Source organism: Podarcis liolepis (assembly GCF_965112155.1).
Source record: "Podarcis liolepis genome assembly, chromosome: 3".
Lineage (NCBI taxonomy): Eukaryota > Metazoa > Chordata > Lepidosauria > Squamata > Lacertidae > Podarcis > Podarcis liolepis.
This window is the reverse complement of record NC_139557.1, coordinates 99,864,640-99,887,532: the sequence shown is the minus strand read 5'-3', so window position 1 is coordinate 99,887,532 and position 22,893 is coordinate 99,864,640. Positions and strand designations below refer to the sequence as shown.

At 41.8% G+C, this 22,893-nt stretch overlaps 1 protein-coding gene across 3 annotated transcripts in view; it reads right to left on the bottom strand.

Moving 5' to 3' along the window:
• UBR2 (ubiquitin protein ligase E3 component n-recognin 2) overlaps positions 1-18,697 on the bottom strand; it is a 55,341-nt gene extending 36,644 nt beyond the window's left edge. For 2 of the 3 annotated variants that reach the window (XR_014523524.1, XM_083494034.1), the window contains exons 1-11: positions 18,334-18,697; positions 12,997-13,256; positions 11,588-11,666; positions 8,932-9,045; positions 8,245-8,375; positions 7,216-7,354; positions 5,146-5,208; positions 3,839-3,959; positions 3,131-3,238; positions 1,858-1,946; positions 216-314 (exon numbers count right to left, since the gene is read on the bottom strand). Coding sequence is in view for 2 of the 3 variants with exons in the window: in XM_083494034.1 (XP_083350160.1) it covers positions 216-314; positions 1,858-1,946; positions 3,131-3,238; positions 3,839-3,959; positions 5,146-5,208; positions 7,216-7,354; positions 8,245-8,375; positions 8,932-9,045; positions 11,588-11,666; positions 12,997-13,256; positions 18,334-18,474 (1,344 nt within the window). In the remaining variant the exon portion in view is untranslated. Of the gene's footprint in view, positions 1-215; positions 315-384; positions 484-1,857; positions 1,947-3,130; positions 3,239-3,838; positions 3,960-5,145; positions 5,209-7,215; positions 7,355-8,244; positions 8,376-8,931; positions 9,046-11,587; positions 11,667-12,996; positions 13,257-18,333 lie in introns of all 3 variants that reach the window. The other variant, XM_083494035.1, reaches the window with a different exon arrangement.
• Between the last annotated feature and the right edge of the window lie 4,196 nt (positions 18,698-22,893).

Below are 22,893 nucleotides of genomic sequence, written 5' to 3'. Positions count from 1 at the left end.
GTGATCTAATACTATCACAGAAGTACTAGTAGGGAATCTCTTTCCCCTCCATTTCCTATTTTGGACTGTAATCTCCTAGTGGGTAGAGATCTGTATTTTATCCATGAAACTATGCAAGACTGATTACCTGTGTATAAAACAATAACAAATTATTAATGTTAGATCTGAGTGGGAGTTGGGGCAAAGAGAGTTTCAGTCAGCATTTAAGTACTTACAAGTGAAGGCACTGTGAATATCTGTACCGAAAGGTCAGCAATTGAGTACTCTCTGTCGTGGTCATCTTTCACATAATCATTCTGCAATCGCTCATAATTCTATTAAAGAAGGAGGCAAAAAAAGGCAAAGGGTGCCAACTATCAGTTTAAAAAAGGAACCGCTACTCACCAGAGTAGGCACAGTGAAGAGCTGAACAGAGAGAGCAGTCACCGACACTGGCCGCTCGTGATCATCCTCCATAAAATCTCTCTGCAGCTGCCGATAATTCTAAACAACAAGGGGGAAATTCACCTCTAATCTGCACTGACCAGATGTTCTAACTAAATTTAAAGCTGTCAATGGGAAGATTTTGTAGTAAAAACTGCATTTGTGCAGAAGCAGTGCAAACAAACTTGAAGTATCATCACAATTTACCAGACTATTAATAAGCACATTTATAGCAACAGTTACTTGTGTCCAGCAAAAGGAAGTCAGTTAGAAGTCGTCATAAGGAAATGCTATTGGGTTTAGCCAATATTTAGAGGTCATATTTAAGAATAATTCTTATTTTTCAGATTACATGGTTGACTACTCCAAGTTATTCGAAAATGACGCCTGACTTCATTCCACAACACAACAGCCCTCTTCAGACGATCTTTCAGGCGTCATAAACCACAGTTAGCGAGGAATGAGAGCTCCTCCTTCCCCAAGCCATTTGCCAGTTTCAGCACAATGATTCCGGCTTGTATTAAGCCAGAGTTCACCATTACGCCTGGTTTAACCTTGGTTAACTGCTTTTTTATTTGGATTGTTAGGCACATCCAGCAAAAGTGGTAACATGTGCCATCCAAATCACATAGGAATATACATTTCCACATTTAGGCTGTGATCCAAAGCTTCCACATTGACTTTAATATTGAGGCCAGCTTTGTGCACACATCTAAACAGTACATGCAGATCTTCCCAAACATCAAGTCATCAGGCAGTCCTTTTGCATGTAGGAATACCATGTACAACCCAGAACTCCAAAATGCATAAGGAGCTTTTGGCACCAGGTTGTTACTATTTAGTGCAGGCATGGCCAAACTTGGCCCTTCAGCTGTTTTGGGACTGGCCCTGTTAGCTAGGGATGATGGGAGCTGTAGTCCCAAAACAGCTGGAGGGCCAAGTTTGGCCATGCCTGATTTAGTGTAGCAATCTATGTGTTCCACTATGTGGTGCTGACTTTTAAAACCCTAAAAGCCTCATCCCAGTATACCTGAAGCAGCGTCTCCACCCCCATCATTCAGCCCAGACACTGAGGTCCAGCAGTGAGGGCCTTCTGGCGGCTCCCTTCCTGTGAGAATTGAGGTTACAGAGAACCAGGCAGAAGGCCTTCTTGGTAGTGGCGCCCACCCTGTGAAACACCCTCCCATCAGATGTCAAGAAATAAACAACTATCTGACTTTTAGAAGACATCTGAAGGCAGTCCTGTTTAGGGAAGTTTTTAGTGTTTGACGTGTTATTGTGCTTTTAATTTTCTGTTGGGAGCCCCAGCCAGGTGGGCAGGGTGTAAGTAATTATTAATAATAATAATAATAATAATAATAATAATAATAATAATAATACCTGAAAAGTCACACTTTGCATTCTAAAGCAATTTTCATTAAGAAAGTTACTCACCCTTGCAAATCGGATAGCAAAGAGCTTCTTGTACTTCAAATCCATAAGTAGGCTGCTCATGAATAACTGATGGTACACACTTCTAGCTCCTGTTGTTGTTTAAAAAAAGAAAGATACATATCAATGTGGAGTACTATTATATGATAGCACCATCCAAATAACTTTAGAGCAATCATCAAGTTTTGACAATGTGCTGATGCAGAGACTGAAATAGTTAAATCATTTTGTTAAGTTGTCATGAAGATAAGGTGTCCTAACAACTTGAGTGGGGCTCACTCCCTATTAAGTGTGTTTAGGACTGCAGCCTTAAAATACTTGTTTTACCACAAAAAGCAACTCCAAGGGCCTTCTGGTGGTTCCCTCACTGCGAAAAGTGAGGTTACAGGGAACCAGGCAGAGGGCCTTCTCGGTAGTGGCAACTGCCTTGCGGAACGCCCTCCCTTCAGATGTCAAGGAAATAAACAACTATCTGACTTTTAGAAGACATCTGAAAGCAGCCCTGTTTTTAAGGATTGATGTTTTATCTTGCTTTTAGATTCAGGTAGGTAGCCGTGTTGGTCTGACGCAGTCGAAATATATTAAAAAATATATAAAAAATTGTCCAGTAGCACCATAGAGACCAACTAAGTTTGTTCTTGGTATAAGCTTTCGTGTGCATGTACACTTCTTCAGATATCAAGATAACAATTTATCTTGTTTTTAATATTCTGTTGGGAGCCGCCCAGAGTGGTTGGTGAAACCCAGCCAGATGGGCGGGGTATAAATAATAATCAATCAATCAATCAATCAATCAATGTATTGTTTTTGTTGTTATGCAGCAGCAGCATCTTACACCAGCCATGTGGGAAGATGTCCAAAAGGGGGAAGCCTTGCACAGTACAGCACAGGAAGCATAGCAAGACGTGGCATAGCATTAAGAAGCAACAGTCTACATCTCTGCTGCTCCAGAAATTTGGAGGTGTAGGTGCTTGTTTGGCTTAGATCTGAGCTTGGCAGAGATCAATGCCTCACTACTTCTAGCCTTGCTTCTTATGATATCCTGAGCAGCACTTTCCTCTTGACAGTGCCTTCCACCAAGACTGCAGTAAACCAGGAGTAAACTAAGATATATGAATTTCGTATCTGAGTACCTAAAGTCTGTGCCCATCCCTCTCATCACAGCTGCTTTTTGCTCTGATTTATCTAGGCTGCTCTAGCTGTGTGAAAGAAGATGCGTTCCCAGCAACCGGACTGTGGTGCAGGTAGATTCTTAAAACAAGAAGGAATAGCCCACCTTTCCAGAGTTTAGAATCAGACAGCATTAGTTTATCCACAAGAGAAGAGTTTTCTCCTTCTGGTCCCTCCTGTAAGCCAACTTGACACAATATTCTTCGAAGGCCATCTAATTAAGGAGAAACAATAATACGTGAACCAAAAGGATTAACTGGTTTCCTTTAATCATCCGTTTTGTGCATAAAACTCAGTTGTACGTAAGACATTTAAATCCCCAACATGCACATTCTTAAAATAGAAGGCATTCATCTTTATTTTGTATGTACTACAGATATGCATGATCTTGCAGAATAGGCTGTCTCCAACATAGAAAGCTTAAGTGATGTAAGGTCATTAGAGGAGAATCATATTTAGAAAGCAGACAAGTGGGACCTGAAATTGCTCAGGGATAGGGATGACTTGTAGTCAGGAAATGGCATGGGAGAAATATAAAACTCTCCCCACTTAAGGTGCCCCTGTGGCAGATTTTAGGAAAGGAAAAGAATGTTGGGAGATTCTTTCAGGGACTTTCCACATCACAAGTAGCTTCACCCTCATGCTTTAAGTAAACTGGACCAATAAGCCTGAACACACATATTTTTGTTATGTTTGCACCATGTCCACAAGACCATGTCGGTCTATCATTCTGTCCCTAGAAAGAGGAATTTTCTGCTTTTCAATCATGACTTTTCTCTTTCAGCTATATCATAAGTGTTTCAAATTTCAGTACCTGAATATCCAATAATATTGCCAAGCCAAGTTAGAAGCTTCAAACCAAAACTCTGATGGGCAACAATAGATGAATGCATAACTTGAACCTTCAACGGCTTAGTCTGGCGACTGGTACTTCTCTTAAGGAAAGGAAAAAGGGCAGGGAAAAGAGAAGCCATTAACAGGTTTTGCTCAAACACAGCACTTTTCAAGTTTGTACAGTTAAGACACAGAACAATCCCAGGCAACTGGATTTTCATGGTTTTTACAAGCTTTCCCAATATCTCGTACCATATGGCTACATTTTGTAATGCAAGAATGGTAAAACTTGAATTCTGTTTCTAATACTGAAGGCAAATAGCCTTAGGAACAATTGAAATTAGTCCATCACCACATGTAGGTTCAACTTCCCTTACCCTTTCTGGCTCTGACAGATATGACTACAGCAAAGGGCTTCCAACTATCTGTAACTGCAGATGGAGAGCACATCACTTTTCTGAGAGGCATGGGGAGGCCATGAGTTCAAGGCTTCTTTCCCAACAACAGATTTCAGTCCTCAATCCCATTATGCAATTAAATGACATAGTCAAGGCCAAAAGTGCCAAGTATCTATTCACCACAAAGCAGGTCCCAGTCTAGTTTGGACATTGTACATGTAATTCAGTGATGAATGCAGAGAAACATTATGGCTACGCTCTTTTGAATACACATTTTTTGATCCAGTAGATGTATCTGCTGAACTTTGCGTCTTAGCATGAGTCATACATGTTGGACTGGATTTCTTCATTAGACCCCCCAGAATCACAGGGAAGACTTGAGCTGAAAATATACATTTTCCCTTTCAATCCTATGCATCTTTACTCACAAACAGTATAGCAATTTGAAGGAAAACATCAGCACTTTGAATTTTGCCTGGAAATAAGACTGGGAGCCAATTCAACACTTTAAGCACTTGTGAGCTGTCATCCCAATACCCAATACCCACTTAACAGTCCAGCAATTATAATCTGAATTATATTTAGTTTCCAGTCTTCAAAGGCAACTCCATGTACAATACATTGCAGTAATCTAATCTGGAGGTTACCACAATTTTAAAGTAGAATGTGCCAATTTTTAGTTTTTGAAGAATGATAGAACCATCAAGCAAGTGACTTACAAGGCATGCTGCCACTTCCATCAGAGACATTTAACATTTCCTTAACATTCTTAAAATGTCACATACAGTTTTAAAATGTTAATGGGCAGATATGCTATAACAGTGAATTGATTATAATGAAGTAAGGATAGATACCATTCAGTTAAGGGAAATGAAGCAATGTCACTTACCACTATCACTGATTTGGCTTGGTCACAGTACTGAAAGTCTCCATAGCGAACTGACCTGCGTCCCTGTTAAACAGTTACATGGCTATTAACAGCTAATTAAAGATATAACTAAAACTTTAAATAATATGTTTTGATTGCACGTTGAAGTCACCTACATTTCTAACCCTTGAATTAGACTGCTTGAATTAAATCAACCCTATACCAACAATGACTTCTGCTAAATAGCACATATTAACACAATTAAGCTTGTGTTAAATATATTTAACATAAATTAAAATGTCATATGTTCAGTTTAAGTAAGCAGTATGTATATATGCTTCACATATGTTTATCATGTAAATTGCATTTATTGCTGATATAGCAAATATCACCTATGAAAAAGCAAACAAAACTATTAAATTCCTCAGCAATTCTGAAAGATCCACAATCTCATGATGACTATATACCGTATTTTTTGCTCTATAAGACACACTTTTCCCCTCCTAAAAAGTAAGGGGAAATGTGTGTGCGTCTGATGGAGTGCATGCAGGCTCCATGGCTTCAGCGAAAGCAAGGCAAAGCCTCCGGAGCGCAGCGGGAGTTCTCGCTGTGCTCCAGAGGCTTTGGGCAGCTATCTCTGAAGCCAGGAGAGCAAGAGGGATCAGTGCGCACCGATCCCTCTTGCTCTCCTGGCTTCGCTTCGCTGGAGAGGCGCTGCGCAGCTTTCACTCTCTGCGCAGCGCCCCTTCAGCGAAGCGGGAGGAGAAACGGAAGGGGCTGAAGGGGTACTGTGCAGAGAGGAGGAGAATTTTTTTTTTCTTGTTCTCCCCCTCTAAAACTAGGTGTGTCTTATAGAGCGAAAAATACGGTACCTTAAATTATGTTTTGAGCTGGGATTTATTTAAAGAAACAAATAAATAAAAGGGGTTTTTTTAAGAGAGAGAAAGAGAAGCATACGCGTTATGATATCACATCACTCTGGGTGGTTAAGGCTAACCAGGGCTAGAGACAGGCAAATCCAGTTTCCTGCCCCTGAATTAGACTGAGGCCCATTTTGGTTTTAGTTGAGTTTCATGTGTTAAATACTTATCCTAAATTACACTCTAGCAGAGGCTTCCATAACTGGAAGGGAGAGAGAGGAGGTTTTCATTGGAGCCAAGAGCCTCTGTGAATGCAGGGACATAATTAAGATACAACCATAGGGTGTGTTTTCTCCCACCCTTCAAAAAAAACAAAAAACTGATTAAGCCATCTTACATGCAGTCTGATTATTGAATGAGAGGGAAATGGTTGAATAACCCTTAAGAAAGAGTTTATTGATCCAAAACACATTGGTGAGCAATAAACTCATTGATTCTTGTGCATAATTTTGAGATTTGCTCTTTTTTGTGTCCTGTGCTAGTGCTTTCCCTCTGGCTGGTCTTTTATTAATTATTATTATTATTATTATTATTATTATTATTATTATTATTATTATTATTATTATTTTCATATTTCAGCAGCAGCCACACACCCTCCATAATGAACTTTCAGCCTCAGAGTGCGCATTTTGCTTGTAAAATATTCAGTACTACAAAGATTGGAGAGCCTCACTTCGTTTTTTACAGGTTTTGCCTCTATGTTACATTAGAAAAGACTGGCTAAAATATGTTTTCTTGGTGGATGGTGTAAGAAGAGAGGAGGTTTTCTCAAATTTTAAAAAGTGCTTTCCCAGAGACTCACTGTGAAGTTAACTTGCTAAAGCATTGCCAAAGAATCTCAGGCTGGGAAGGCATCCAGGAAGGAAGTGTCCCAACTTTCACAGCATGATTTGCAAAGTGGAGGTGGGGGAGCAAAACTGTATGTTATCAAGTATGCTCCTGCCAAGAGGGCCAATTGCAGCAAGTATAATAAAGGAATGAACTAATGAACTATGCTCCAGTGTTGCTTTGGAAATTGCCTAGCTCCTTCTATTCCTCCAAATAAGGTAAATGGTTGACCAGCTAGAAGGAAGGAAATATGGAAGGAACTACAGGACTAAATCCTCTTAAACTGACCAAGCTTAATCATTTTTATCCAATATTTCAATGGAAGTCTAAAGAGCTTACTTACATCTCTGTCTACAGTTGTTGCGAAACCAATGGCTTCCTTTTGTGTGCAATTGACAGCTTTTTGAAGAGTGTAAATAACCTGTTCGTATGTGTGAACTTCATCATTAAAAAGCATGCAGAAGTAAGTATCCGTCTTCTCACTGTAAAGACAGTATTACGAATAAGGAATATAATTAATTTAAATCAATCAAGGTATTTTCTCTACCATTTCAATACTTCTATTTACTGGAATCTCTATTAAGGAAACATACTGAATCAGCAATAGGAAGACGGAGGGCTCTTGTGATTAATTTTACTACCGTGCCTTGCGTGAGTGGAAAACTACTTCTGCTTGTACATGACAGCCTTGCCAAATTCTTCTAATTTCCCAATCCAACTGACCCTCTGTGGACCATCCCGCAGGGACTACCAAGCTTCAGGAGCAACTTTGGGAGGGGCAGAGGGAGTTATAGTGAGGAACATCCTACTGCACAGGTGGAGTTTTGTTTTACGTTCTCTGGATCCAAGTTATTATATTATCCTACGGGATATGCTGGATCCTATCACTATTTTCAATGACATTAGCTTACTATAGTGGTGCCAAATTGCATTAGATACTATTGGCAAGAAGCATTATTCTACAAAAAAACCCCAACCACTAATTTCTTTGGTAAATAAAGGAGGAGAGGGAGAGAGAACAGACTTTTCAATAAGAAAAAATCAATATAATTCTTTAGAGAAGTGTATTAAAAACATTTCCCTTTTAGCCTCAAGGAACAGCTATTTTAAGCATGTTTAGTTAAAGCTATGTCCCACTGAGCACAATAGCATTTACTCTCAAGTAAGATATATCTACTGAGTGCGATCCATAGAAAACTGATCACATTAAAGACCCGCTGAAAAATGTGTGTCACACTTATTTCAACTGGACTAAACCATTGGCAACTCTTTTTAGGCGGCACACAATCTCATTTATGAATTAAGATGCAGCTAACATTTTTCCATTAAAAACTGTGCCAGTCTTGGAAGTTCAAACAGCAATTTTACTTACACTGTCTCTAAGCCAGGTGGTAAATCGTTTTCTTTTTCCCATGTTAAAATATCTACAGCATACTGAAACATGATAGCAAAAATATTGTAAACTTTTGCTATCATATCTTCTGTCAAATGCACAAGAGGATCCTAAAATGAAAAAAGGAGGAAAGTGTTAACATCAAGGTAATAATTTCTAACGTTTCCCCTACAGCTAAAAGAAGCTTAACACATCAAAGTTAATTATTTGAAAATTCTTATACCCTAGTCCAGGCATAGGCAGACTTGGCCCGCCAGATTTTTTGGTACTACAACTCCCATCATCTCTAGCTAACAGGACCAGTGGTCAGGGATGATGGGAATTGTAGTTTCAAAACATCTGGAGGGCCGAGTTCGCCTACACTTGCCCTAGTCTATGAGATCTGGCTGCTAGAAAGACTAGAAAAATCATTTTAGTGTTAAAAGCTCCTGAAGTGAAGAACAAGATACTTAAATACAGAAAACATAATAAAGCACACCTGACTGAAATAACAATCTTGATATATTCTCTCCTGCTTTGTACAGGAGGAAGCAAAGATGTCATTTGGGTGGCGTGGCTGGGCCTAGAGTTAGGCCAGAGAGTGAGCTCTCAAATTTTGTTCTCTGTCCAAATCGGAGTTACCTGAGCAACAGCACAAATTAATTTCCAAAACCTGTGTATCCTTACCTCCTCTTCTTCTGTTTCTGAAGTGTTATGTTCATGCTTCTGGCAGTATGGACCTTCTTTCCAAGCTTCAGTATCGCCACAGTCACAGAAACCTCCTCCACCAGATGTTGTCATCTACAGCATTATTTTAAAATAAATATGAACAAGAAAGTATGCTTCATAAATGAAAACCAGGCTGGTAAACTCTCTATCCGGAGCTGATTGGCAATCTGGGACACAGTGAAGAAGACTTGAGAGACAATTTAGAGATTCGTGGTGGTTTTCCAATCCTTGTGATGTTAAGTTAAATGGCTGCTTTAAAGTTTTGTATAACAAATCCTATACTCAATGGAGCAGAGACTACAGGAATGTCCTTTGGGCTCACCACCAGAATAAGGCTCCATCTTCCAGTAATAGCCCTGACAGCTGGCTGCTCCCAGTGCCAAAGGATCAGCAAGTCTTATGAAAGGGCAGAGGGGAAGGAAAGTCATTATTACCTTTCAAAGTAAGGGTAAATCAATGATATGAGCTATAGCAAGCAGAATTCTCCTTGCTTTTAGAGCTAAGCAGGGCGTATTCTCCAGGTCTGTCCTGCCTGCTTTTTTATGAACAAGGGTTCAATAGATTCTGTTCCAGCTCAAGCCTCTACTCGTGATAAAGTGCCTACAGGAGAAGATCCTACTATTGTACTAAAATATGAGGTCATACAGACAAATCAGCAGACATGATCTTGGAATCATACATTATAGGAATTATTGTATAGAATAAAAGAACAAGAATCACTTGAGTTTACTGCATGACTCACTTATTCCAGTTCCAATTTTAGGTTAGATTATGGAAAATACTGACTGGTTGGCCTTATGATTATTAGTTCTGCTAACTTACATACTTCAAGAAATGCACTTCCCAAAGAAATTATAGGAAGTTTCTCCCTGCTCCAGCAAGTGAATTAGGCGATAACAAGATAAGGACTATCTCATTCTTCTTCAGTTAGCAGCTATTCTAATGAGACAGTGCATCTGGCTGTTAACCAGTAGGTTGGTAGTTCAAGTCAACCTTGGGTCGGCTGTGGGCAGGATTCCTGTATTGCAGCGGGTTGGACTAGATGACCCTTGGGATCCCTTCCAAAGCTGATTCTATGAGTCTATAATCTATGTTAAGCAATCAGAGCAAAAACAGATCCAACTTAAGGATAAGGCCAGGGGAATGGAGAGTGAAGCCTTTCCCTTACTTTAAGTCTGCAATTTATTATGTTTCATATGTGAACTTGTATGAAGCATATTATGGGATGGCAGTGTAGAGAAGCAAAATCTGAAAGGGGTAAAATGCCTGACGAAAGCTATGGGATTAATTTCAGGTTCAAAGTAAATTAATAATAATAATAATAATAATAATAATAATAATAATAATAATAATAATGCAACCTACAGTATACAAAGACTGAACTACATAACTTCAGACTATCAGTGGTGTGGTGTTTTAAGGGCTTGTGTTGTTTCATAGTGTGTGTTTTTTTAACCTCATTTGACTTTGTTGTAAGCTGCCCTGGGACATGGGAAAAGGCATAAACTATTCTTAGAAAAACAAACATGATAACATACACAACGTATCTGCATTGTTGTGCCATCAAAACTGATCACAGCTGATTAGTAGGAATTAACATTTGCAGACCCCTGATAATTTCTGTAAAGGGGAAGGAAATCCAAAAGTTGGGCCGGGGGGGGGGGGGACTGAAGATCAACAAACCACCAAATCCAGAGCCCTACTGGGCACATGGCCTCAGGCTAAGAGGGAGAAAAACCATTTTACCTGTCCCCTTTCTGTTTTTTCAAAAATGATTTATCTCCTATTGTTTCCAATAGGAAAGAACATGAGCCGGCTCCAGGGCTGTCATATTAATTCCCTCTGCTTTTGGGGTGTGTGTATCAAGGAAGAAGGGGTATCAAGGAAGTGGGAACACTGACCCATCTCTGTAGCATCTACTGGTTTCAGAGCTCAAAGTTGGTAAGATAGGGCTGTTTTCCTGTGACAGCTTGGAGGGGGGCAAACTAGGTCAGATCTCTCATGAGTTTGGAACACTGCCTCCACCCTCACAGGGGGAACCGAAACATCCTATGGTCCCTAGGATGCCCTGTCTGGGACCATAGGATTGCAGCCAAAATACCTATTTATTTGTTAACTTCAGCCTTTAGTGCATCATATGTTCAGTGATAAATGGATATACTGGAGATGCTGTTTTCTTCTTTTAAATAACAGTGCTGAGTTATTTGTGAGCATAAGGCAGCTGCTGTGTCATAACTGGTTGACGCATTCATTTATTGTCTGTGATTACTCTCATTAAGCCCCTCTACCTACACCTACACCTATAATCTAAGGAAATGAACTTCAAAGTCAAACTTTTAGTTTCTGAAAGCCGCAACATTTAATGTTACTCAAAGTACTGATCTGTGTGAAAACATCAGGGCTGCCTAGGCAAGTGGGAGTACTTCCTACATACTGAATTTCATAGCTTTTTTAATGCTACATTTGCATTGGGGAGCAGAGGAAGAGAGAGGGAGGAGAGGAAAAGGTAATGGGGGGGGGGAAGTGTGATAAAATATACACTCATTTGATTTGACCAAGTCACAAATTTGATACTGAATGTGACATCACTAAAATCACACATAGGCTTACTAACCCTGTATCGATGCTCTCTGTGAACACTTCCCAGGAAACATTCCATGCAAAGCACACAAGTTGGATCAACAGCACAATCTCTGACAAAAAAAGAGAGTAGAAAAATATGTTAATAAAAGGGCCAACTACACAATGTTTAGGATGAATTTCTATACATGTTTAACTAAAAACAAGCTCTACTGAATTCAATAGGACACTTCTGAGAAGATCTGTATAGGATTGCACTGTCAACTGCTTGAGAAAAAGACTGTAATGTATATTGGACACAACCTAGGACCTTCTATGCAGATGGAAATATTATATTATATTATATTATGTTGTTGTTGTTATCATTATTTATTGAATTCATATACAGCCCTATACCCGTGGTGAAAAGTCATGTTTCTGCATGTGGGTGTGTCTTTCCGATTGCTTTTTTAAAACTACAGATATAAGGATTACGGTAAAATTTATAATGGTGCTCATTATGGGTGGCTTAGAGGAGAACTGCTATAACAGTGTGTGATTGGGAGGAGAGGGGAGATTGTTCCTTCTGACAAACTGAAATGTTTGCACTGATGGAACAACTTCCATAGTTCTATGTTGAAGTCCCCCCACAGTAGACCCATTCAAATTAATGGCCCCAACTTAGTTGTGTTCATTAATTTATATGAACCTACTCTTCAGTAAAATTTAGTTGAACACAACCCTATATTTCTCTGGGGAGGCTGACAAGTTGCTAAATCTGGAAGTTCTGTATGTATTTTGGGACCCAAGCCTACTCATTTATGTGAGAGGGAGAGAGGGGAAATAGTGTTTAAGTATGGACAACCCACCGCAACTTCTGCATTCCTGACACCCAATTTTGAGAAAGAGCTGCTGAAATTCCAAAGATTTGTGACACTTGAAACTATGAGGACTAAAACTACGGAGAAACAAAAACTGCAGTTCAAAACCACTACCTGCCCAGAAACCAAAGAATTAAAAAGTACTAAATGGCAGCCACAAATAACCCAAACAGGTTGGGTTTTTGCTGTTCTTTGGAACCAGAGATCAGATATAAGAAGGGTATCAAATTGTGCCCTCGTGAGTATGTAGCCTGATCTAGTTGGGACCTAACAGAAAAAGGGGAGGAGGCGTTTTTTGCCAAAATCCTGCATCCAGTTACAACCTCCTACACCACCTCCCATGCAGCCCCAACCATCTGCAGCATGTAGCTGCCTTTCTTCAACTTCAACTGGTATGCCAACTACGACAGTTCCTGGGCAGGGAACCTGCTTTCACTGGATTTACTGGATTGCTTTTATTGTAAACTGCCCTCAATTTTTTAATGAGTGGTGGTATTAAAAATGTTTTAAATAAATAAATAAATAAATCTCAAATCATTCAACTGTTAAGGGGCTTGACAGTTTAAAAGAAGTGACTAGTTACCTGCAAGAGTATGTAGGCTCGCCAACTTTAAATACCCGACCACAAAGATGTGAAGGTTTGTTGGATTGCTCAAGTTTCTGAAAGCCAAATGCAGGGTCTTCACCACATAGGTACCATTCCATTGGTCCCAGCAAAACCTGTTGCGCAAGCAAATCTTCGCTTTGTGGGGCTGGATTAGGACCCCTACAGTAAATTTTGGGTACATAGTAGGCAAGGTGCTTGTATATTTCTTTTGGAAGATCAGGTGTTTGCAGCCATTTCTATAAGGGGGGAAAAGTTAATACACATTAGCACTGCCTCCCAGAGTTCTTTGCTCTCCTGCCTCTGTCACACGATGAGAGACAATACCCAACCCATTCAGGCTATCAGCAAACACCTCAAATTAAAAAATATTTCATAGCTTTCCAGCATATTTCTTTATGAAAATACTACAGTGGTGGTAGAACTTTCCTATGCAGTATAACATCTCTACAACTATCAATATAAAATTCAGTCAATTTTAATGTCTACAGTCCAGAGAGATACTTTGAGCATATCAAAGAGCACATCCATGACCAATCAGTTGTCAACTTTTTTCCTTTTAAAAGCTGCAAGTTTCAAAGTAGTTTACCATGTGGCAATGCGTACACAGAGATGTACAATAAATATAAGTCTAAAGTCACACTGCACAACTAGCTGGAAGACCCTTTGAAAAGTGGCTGTTGCCTCAAAACTGGTAGTTTCAAAAACCTTTCAAAGAAAGGTGCGACTACATACAAATAAACCCATAAACCTTTGTAAACAACCTCATTTTGGAGAAGAGCGCTGCCCAGGAAAAAACCTGCATTTGGCAACAGCCACGAGAAGTCAATGAAGTTCTTTTTGTCGCACATCTGTAGTATTAATCCTGTTTACTCTAAAAGTTTTACTGCTTTTAAAGTTTTCTTCAATGGAATTCTGCTGACGGTGTTACATTTAGTGTGGGGTGGGGTGGAAGAGAGCCAAGGTGAAGGAATGGAAGCCTTTGAAAGATATTTTTTTTTAAGTGTTAATCAGAAGACATGGCTTCAAAGCCCATTATATCACTGCTTTTCTTTTAAAGCTACAGTCATTAAAAAACAAAGAATAGGCAAGTGGGTTTTCAAGGCATGCCAGGAACACAAAGTGATTCAACTTCAGTATGCCTGGCCTGAAGTAACCTCACTTGCCACGCTTGACATTTATGCTGTGCCTGCATGAGAAAAAAAATGTTAAGTGGCACCGCACAACTGTGCTCAACCTGAAATAGGGGAGGAGGTTCAAGGGCGTATTCCCCAACAAGCAACCATACCAATGCAGGAAGGATCCAACTGTCTTCTGACAGAAATGCATGAAAGTTATCCTGAAAGCTCTTCCTGATTAGCTCTGGTATTTTTCAGCGGTAAAGGAATGAAATAATTTGGTACACCCACCACTGAGCCTTAACAAAGAGAGCGTAAGAATTGTTTTGCTAGATCAAGACAAGATCCAGCTAGTCTTGCATCTCTTTCTTAGCAGAAACCATCCAAATTCTTCTCAAACTTCACAAGCCCAGGGCAGAAAGGTGATGGGCAATTCCTATTACTTTCATCCTGGAATTACCAAACATTATACAGAGTGAAACTTGCCATTTCCAAAATTTAACCTAATATTTAGACATGCTGGTAGCAAAACTAGCTTCTTCTTTGGGGCTCATTTTTGGCAATGGAAAGGGGTAGGGTTAGGGTAGGACTCGTCCTTTTTATTGTAATGCTGGATGTGCATTTTAGGAATTTTAAACATTCTGGTTTCTATTTGATTTCATCTGTTTGTATTTTATCTAGCTGTGAGACTTTTTTTGCATAAAGCGACTAACAAATATAATTAATAATAAAGAACATGGGTTTTCACAGCTCCATCCAATACTTCAGTTATTTTCTGGAAATATTTTGACTTGATAACATATTCAGAATGCAGAACCCGGTTCTGGCCGGGGAGGGCAAGGTATAAATAAAATTATTTTATTTTTTATTATTATGATGCATAAAGTACACAAATTAATTATAAGGGGGGAAACCCTAGCTTGAAAAGCTTGATATGTCAATCAGATCATCTGATTTATTTACTGATGAAGTTGTATAGCACTTTTAAGTGAACTCAAAGCAGAAGCCAAGGAGTTGCCATATAATTTGTATAAATATGCTTGTGGATAGGTCAGGCTGGAATGATACAAAATTATCAACTTTTGCATGTAAATTATTTTAGCCACAATTCAAGAGTCTGAATTAAACAATTTGAATCATGGCTTTCGTCTAATATAGTGCCAAGTAACAGTACAAGTGTTAATCTTTGTTACTTAGTGCTAAACTGAATCCAAGCCAATGTCTTCTTGGTAGAACCTTGTCCACTTTCTAATTCCTCTTAGCAGAAAAACTAACATAAAAGCACAACTAAAAATGCAACTGTGCAATTATTGTTAACCTCGATACTCAACAGTGTTAATCACCTTCAAGAACTTGATCTTCCATTGATTTTAGATTTTTAAAAAACAATCACTTTGATTAAGAAACAACCTTAAATGAAGTAGATTTCAAGTATCATTTACAGTAAATACACAGAATATGTAAATAAGGTTGTCAATGTCATTAATGGTTAAAAGTGCTATTTTTGTCATCACTAATCAGTGGGCTGAAAACAAGTGAACCACCTACTGCTTTTACAACAGCAGCAAATTATCTATAAACAAATGTATTTATTAGTTGTTACTATTTATTTCAAAAGGATTACTGCCATAATAATGTTTATTGATGATATTTAAACATACTGTATCTGCAAAAATCCTATAACCATGCTTACAGATTCAAATATGCTACTTTTTACATGAAGATAAAACACTTGTATTTTTCAAGTGCAAATAATTTATAATTTCAAATAAAAATTAAAGCCACATTGTAATTATATTCTTTCTAGGTTTTAATTCTATGTACAGTATACTCAGAGAACATTTAATCATAATAAACTAGTCACATAAAATATATATTTTTAAAACCTATAAAGCTATAAACAATTCCATAAGCATAGTTTGTGATAACATTAGAAAAGTTAAACACAACTGAATATTAGACGTCTTTGGTGACTACACAGGAGTGTCTCGGCTACAAGTTTGCCTTCTACTGTACAAGATATACCTTCCTTTGTTTGACAAAAGGGTGCAAGATACAAAAGATAAGAACATACTGTTTTTTCACAGAAAAAAAAAGGCAACTGTATGTTACCACAAGTTCCCTACAAAATTTCAAATCTCCACAGGAGAAAAAGAGAGCTTCACATACAAACAAGATTCAATTTTCTATACCAATCTATTTAATAATTAAAACCTTTTATTCAACATGTTACTGATAGCTATTATGAGGACTATAAAACACTCCATATTGCTGAAAGCCCCAAAATGGGCAACAGATTCCAATTCCACAATTCTATGTGCCAGTCCTGCAAACGGTTGTGGGTATGGGAAGAACCAAATCTGCAAGCACTAGATTCAAGATGTCTAAATATAAAGATTATCAATTACACAGGATGCTACTGAGCTCAATTGTGAATTTATTGAGCTTAACATATAAACATAAAGTAACAACAATTATGATAAGACATTTCTGGGAGTCAAGAGAGTACCATGAAAAGGTATCAAGACTTCAACAAAAAAAGCTAAAATTCAGTCCTGGGAGGAAAGTTTTTTACTTGGTAAAAGAAGTCAGGAGCTCAGTTATAAAATTAATAAATATTATCATGTTGTAAGAGAATTCTGGTCATATGAGGTGCTAAAATGAACAGGCTGTTAGAACATTTTTGACTTGTGACATCTAATTCATCTTATATTTTACGAAACACACAAAAGGAACAGAATGATGTCAAAACATAACTCCATATCCATCTATACAAAGTTACACCATGACACTCCATCAAACTATACATTCTCCAACCTTGCAGGGAACTGCAAATTTTTACTAGGCTACTCATGTATTACTGGAGTGTTAAAAGTTTTAAAGTCTGGCAACTGGAAGGAATTGTTGTCTGCTTCCCAGAGCTGCTCATATGAACTAAAAGATGGGTCAGATGAACAATTTCAGAGCTATTTAAAAAAAAACCCACGAGTTCTGTTTAAGGGGCAACTAGAAAGAATATTCCCCAAAGAGACAGAAGCAATCTGCCCTTAAGACTCTTCAATTATACCCTCAGCAACGCTCACTAGCAGTGACTTACAGACACAGAGGCTTGTGACGAAGTGGTTTAGATGGGAGAAAACCTGCCATTTCCCATGATGGCTTTAAACTTAGAGACGAGGAGGGAAAGTGCGAAGCCACCGAATATGCAATATTTTAATGTCAACCACCATAGCCTATTTATGACTGGTACCAGAAGCTCTGTTTACAAATTAAATACAAGTCAAAGAGATCAATCCCAAAATTTATTGCAGGAAGGAATCTATTCCCAATAGCCTTGGAGAAGAAAAAGCAGCCAAAAAAGAAAAATAAAAATAAAAAGGAGCGCACTTCAGATCGCAGTTTGGTTCACCCGGCTGACTTGTGCTCCCTCGAATGAAGTCCGTAACTTACCACGGACTCGTCGGGGGCAGCATGCAACCAATCCTGCTTGCAGAGGGGTCACCTCTCTTGCCCCCTTTCGCCGCTACAACCTTGTCAGGGTCTCTTTCACACGACCCTTCCCCGCCCCCCGACCCAGAAGACCCGCCGCGTTGCTCTCTGGAGCATCAAGGGAGGGTGAAAAATCAACCCCAGGGCTCTCTCGATTCATGCTCGGTAGTAGCACTGCGGCACAACTCCTTGCCTAACTTCGCAGACCCTTTTTATTTGTTTGGGAAACTTGCTTTCCCCCTCCCTCCTCCCTCGCCGTTTCTCCGACGCCAAGCAGCGAAGACCCTCCCGCCTTCCCCGCTAGGCAATAAAACCTTTTGTCACGCGCAACAGCCCCTTTCTTTTTTTGCTCGCCGAGCTTTGTCTTCTCAACTCCCTTCTTCTTCTTTTGCGTGTCAACCTGCGTGTCCCCTTCACTGGACGTGGCTCCCCACCCCATCGCTGGGGAGCGAGTGTCTGCCCCCCCCAAATTCTAACCTCCCCCCCAAAAAAAACCCCAACTCGCCCTCTCCGGCCCCTCGCCTCTTTCTCCGCCCGCAGCCCCGAGCATCCCCTCACAGCCTCCCTCCTCCTATCCTCGTCCCAACCCACACACCTGTCAGCCTTGCCGGGCCTCATAATGCCCAGGTCGGACGCCCACCCCCGGGCCGGCCGGCCAAACACCTCGGTCTCCCTTCCCTCGGCGTCCCTTCCCCCCGAGGCCTCTCACCAGGGCAGTCTCCTCAGCGGAGCACTCCAGCAAGCTCCTGTCAATAGCCGGGACCTCCGTCTCCCGGTCCGCCGCCATCTTCTCTCCTCCCGCGCTGCTGCTGCTGCTGCTGCTGCTCCTCCTCCTCCCCCTCCTCCTCATCCGCCTCCTCCGTCGCCAAGTCAGTGGCACCCGGAACCGGGCCCGGCCGGCCGGCCTGACCTGTAGTACCTGCCTGCCAGCCTGCCTGCCAGGGAAACCCGCTTCCGTTCCGAGGCCAACCCCGCCTCTCCCCAGGCGGCCCGGGCCCTACTCTGCCTTCCCTTCCCGGGCGGAAGGGACGCCATTTCAGGGTCCCGCGAGGCATCCTGGGAGTTGTAGTTCTGAAGCAGAGGTGCGGTGGGGGGAGCCCTTCAGAGGGGCGAAGCGTCCCCACCTGCTGTGATCTGCCGAGCCTGTTTGTTGTGGGCGCAGCTGCCGAGCTTGCTATTGGCTAGTAAACAAGGAAGGCGGCTTAATTTGGCTTAATTTGTGCAAAGCTTAGGCTCCCCAAGGGCTTTGCTGGCTTAGCCCAAGCGTGACTAGTAGTAAATATTTGAGCAGGCCATTGAGCGTGTACAGAGTGGGTTTGAGCGCTCTTTAGCGTGCACATCGCTGGGATTTCAGCGCGGTGCAGGGAAGGTACCGCAGCGGAATTTGCTCGTCTAGATGAAAATAGGATTACTGTATTAAAACTATTCGTTCATCCAGCGATAGTACTGTACTCCAATATTTATCTGCTAGCTTGAACACAGACAACTATAAATGAAGCTCTAGTCATTTTGCAAGACTTAGCTTGTACTGTACTGTATCACACCCTTAAGCTTACCCAATTTGGTATTTCTAGTAATTATAAAATAAAATAAAAATATTTAAAACGTAATGGATGAGAACGGGAGAGGCTTGTTTAACACTTTGTCCTGTAGGGAGCAGCAGTGTACCAATATGTATGTTTTTAATGTGTGTGTGCATTACATATACACAGCACACTGAAAGTTTTAGTCTCTGAAACCGCGTGCATATGCATGCACAATATATTAATACCGGAGGCAATTTAAACTTGCAATGACTGATAGAGTTATCTGTCTTTTGTAAAGAAAGAAAAGACAAATGTCTCGGACAGTCTGATGCATTTTTTATTTCTGTCAGAAAAGTCTAAAGGTCTGTTTCTAAGCACAATGTTGGAACAACCCCACCAGAATCAATGGGGCGTCTATTGATTGATTTACTAAAACATTTCTATCCTGCCTTTCTGTTGAATGGCCTCAAGTTGGCTAACAATATACCTTAAGAAAAAACCAATAAACAATAAAGGAACACACACACACAGCTATCAGAATAACAAATGGAGACAGCCAAACAAATCAGTAAGAACAACACATTACTTTCTGTACCCCAGGCCAGCTCTACCATTAGGCAGAGTGAGAAAGCCAGCTCAGATAGCTGATTTTGTGTGCCACAAAAGGGCAGTAAATTGCTGCAATTTACCTTCCTCTTATGGCACTCAAAATCAACTGAGTTGCATTATTGTTTTATTTTAACTGACGGGGCAGAGGTGCTTGTGGGATTTCAAATATCTATGTGGTATGGAATATACTACAGAAGCTACTGTGGGCAGGGCAGGCTTTAAAATCATTCTCTAGAAGAGAATGAACTATAAATAGGCCCACTGGTGCCAACTATAAGGGGAGCCCTGAGGGGCCGGGCACCCACAAAAAATTGTTGCGGGTGCCTGGCACTTGCACTGCGGGGTCTCCGACACAATTTCCTGGGCCTCACAAAGCCCCAGAAGTTGCATCCAAGACCTTACAGGTAACATCCAAGGCCTTGTGGGGCTTCCGCTTCCGACTCGACTTCTGGGGCTCCCAGGCGCTGCTGTGGCACATGCAACATAGCATAACGTCATGATGTCACGGTGCAGTGTGACGTCATGATGTCTGTTATGTTATCCGTTCCGCTGGGCACCCATAATGTGGGGCCCAAGTCAGCACCCCTGAATAGGCCTCCTATCGAGCCTTTTGGGTGCTCAAAGAAATGCCCCCTCATGACATACTCTTCTTTTTTTGGACTATTTAGAATGTGTACCTTTATTTTCCTACGTCATAAACCTTAGCACCTGCCGTCTGGAACGCACTCCCATCAGATTTCAGTGAAATAAACAACTATCTGACTTTTTGAAGACATCTGAAGGCAGCCCTGTATCCAGAAATTTTTCGTGTGTGATGTTTTGCAATTTTTTGTGCTGTAAGCGCCCAGAGTGGCTGGGCACAATTTTTATTTTTTGGACAAAGTGTGTAAAAATAAATTACCCTTCCTGTGCGGGGGGGGGGACCCCTGAAAACTACTCTTTATGCCATAGATTCTGCACTGTAGAGAACCAATGGTGGGAAAACGGACAGCAAAGAAAATTGCTTGTGTTTTACCTATTGTGTACAGCATGGACAGGAAACCTGTGGCCCTCCAGGTGTTGGACTACAACTCCCAGCATCCCTGACCATTGGCCATACTGGTTGTGTCAATAGCAATATCTGGAAGGCCAAAGGTTCCCCATTCTTGATTAACAGAAGGCCTGTCTGGGCAATTGATGGAAAACTTTGTAGCTAAACTACCTCACCCAGGCAACTCACGAAGAGGGTGTCTCACTCTCAGCAATGCAGTAGCTTGCTGTGCTAATGCAATGCCCGCCTAGTCTTTCAAAAGGAAGGAGTGCAGGGAGTATGTCGCTCTTTGATTGAATGATTTATCCATACTTTTGATTCCTCATGTAGTTGCTGACCCTTGCAATCTGTGACTGCCTTATGTACCACTCTGACCTGAAAATAAAAGCCTTTGGCAAAACCTGTTCTGAGTTCCAGTTCCTCGTTGTGTATAGCTGTCAACCGTCCTTTATTTGGCGGGAAACTCCCTTATCCCAGCGCCATGTCCCACTGCTGTCCCTTATTGATGATGTCCCTTAAATTTCCCAGGTTTCAAAGGAAGCAGCTCCTCTCCCTCCCTCCCTCCCTGCCGGCCAGGGAGGAGGGAGGCTCCAACTATGTTGCTTGGCTGCAGGGACGCGGACTTATAAAAAATATTGGGGGGGCCCGGGAAAGCTCATGAATAATAAATAAGCTCATGAATATGCAAATAAAGTGGCACCGCCTCCTCGTGAGCGAATAGGGGAGAGCGTGCTGCTCCTATTAATCAGCTCCGAAGGTGGAGCTTTTGCTCGGGAGGGAGGGCAGGAGGCATGCAGCCCGACCCTGTGCATTTTGGGCTGGGGGAGGGGCGGCGATGGCGCTCTGCTGGAGGGGCGCCGGAGATTATCGGGGGGGCAGAGCCCCCCCAAACGAATTTTTGAGGGGGCTCAGGCCCCCTCAAGCCCCATGGAGTCGGCGCCTATGCTTGGCTGCATTGCTCACCCAATAAGGAGTCTAAGAGCGACTGGGGGGGGTGGAGCTTGTGTTAAGTTGTGGGCGAACATAGAAGACGACACAGCGATTTCTCCAGAGCAGCTCTTTATTTGTAAGCTGGACAGAACTGAACAGCAAACAGCTCAGCCGGCCTGCTTTTATAGGCAGCCGGCTGTCAACATTGTAGCAACAACAACCCAGGGTTTCCCACCTAAAATAACTGACGTGGACCTGAGTGAAAACTATCTACAGTATCCCCCTGCTGGCCCAGGGTGAGAACTTCAGTACATAATACCCCTCCCCTCCGAGATAAGGCGTTCGTTACAATCGTAATGGTTTCCTTATATACAGCACTACACGTAATGGTTCAATTAGGCACAAAAGCATATCGGTAACATTTCCCATACTTAGACCAACAGTGATACATGTCCAACAACATAGTCCTTTAAATAAGTTGGGCACTTGGAAACTCTGCCAGACCGCCGGGGACTGGTAGCCAAGCCCGGGGGGCCACACAATTCTTGCTGAGGCTGTGGTGCGACCCTAGGTGGCGTTGAAACCAAATCCCCTGGATCCGCTGCTGTGGGTGGAGCCTCTGCAAGTGGAGTGGTCTGAGTCTGTGGTAAGTCTGGCAGACCCTCTGAAGCAGCTTGATTCGGCTCCACGCTGGCAGTTTGCGAGGGAGGTGTAGGTGGAGCCTCGCCATCTGTAAGTGTCTCTTCTGGAGCCACAAGCGCAATTGGGGGCACCACGGTAGTCCTCAACCCTGCGCCTAAGCTGGTCTATGTGCCGGCGCCACAAGCGTCCGTCTTCGAGTGCCACCTGGTACGAGCGAGGTCCAGTGACTCCCACTACTGTGGCTGGCACCCAAGCAATGTCCCCCACATAGTTCAGGGCAAAGACCTGGTTTCCTGGAACAAATGACCGTGGCGCGTTGGCACAGCCTGGGGGTTCTGCCACGGCAAAGTCCGGGTGCAGCCGGTCGAGCGGTGACCTGAGGCAGCGGCCAATAAGCAGTTCAGCAGGACTCCGCCCTGTGGCCGCATGAGGGGTGATGTGTTGGACGAACAAGTATTCGGCGACCCGCTCGTGCCAGTCTCCCCAGTCCAGGCGCGCCAGTGCTTTTGCCGAGCGCACCATTCTCTCCGCT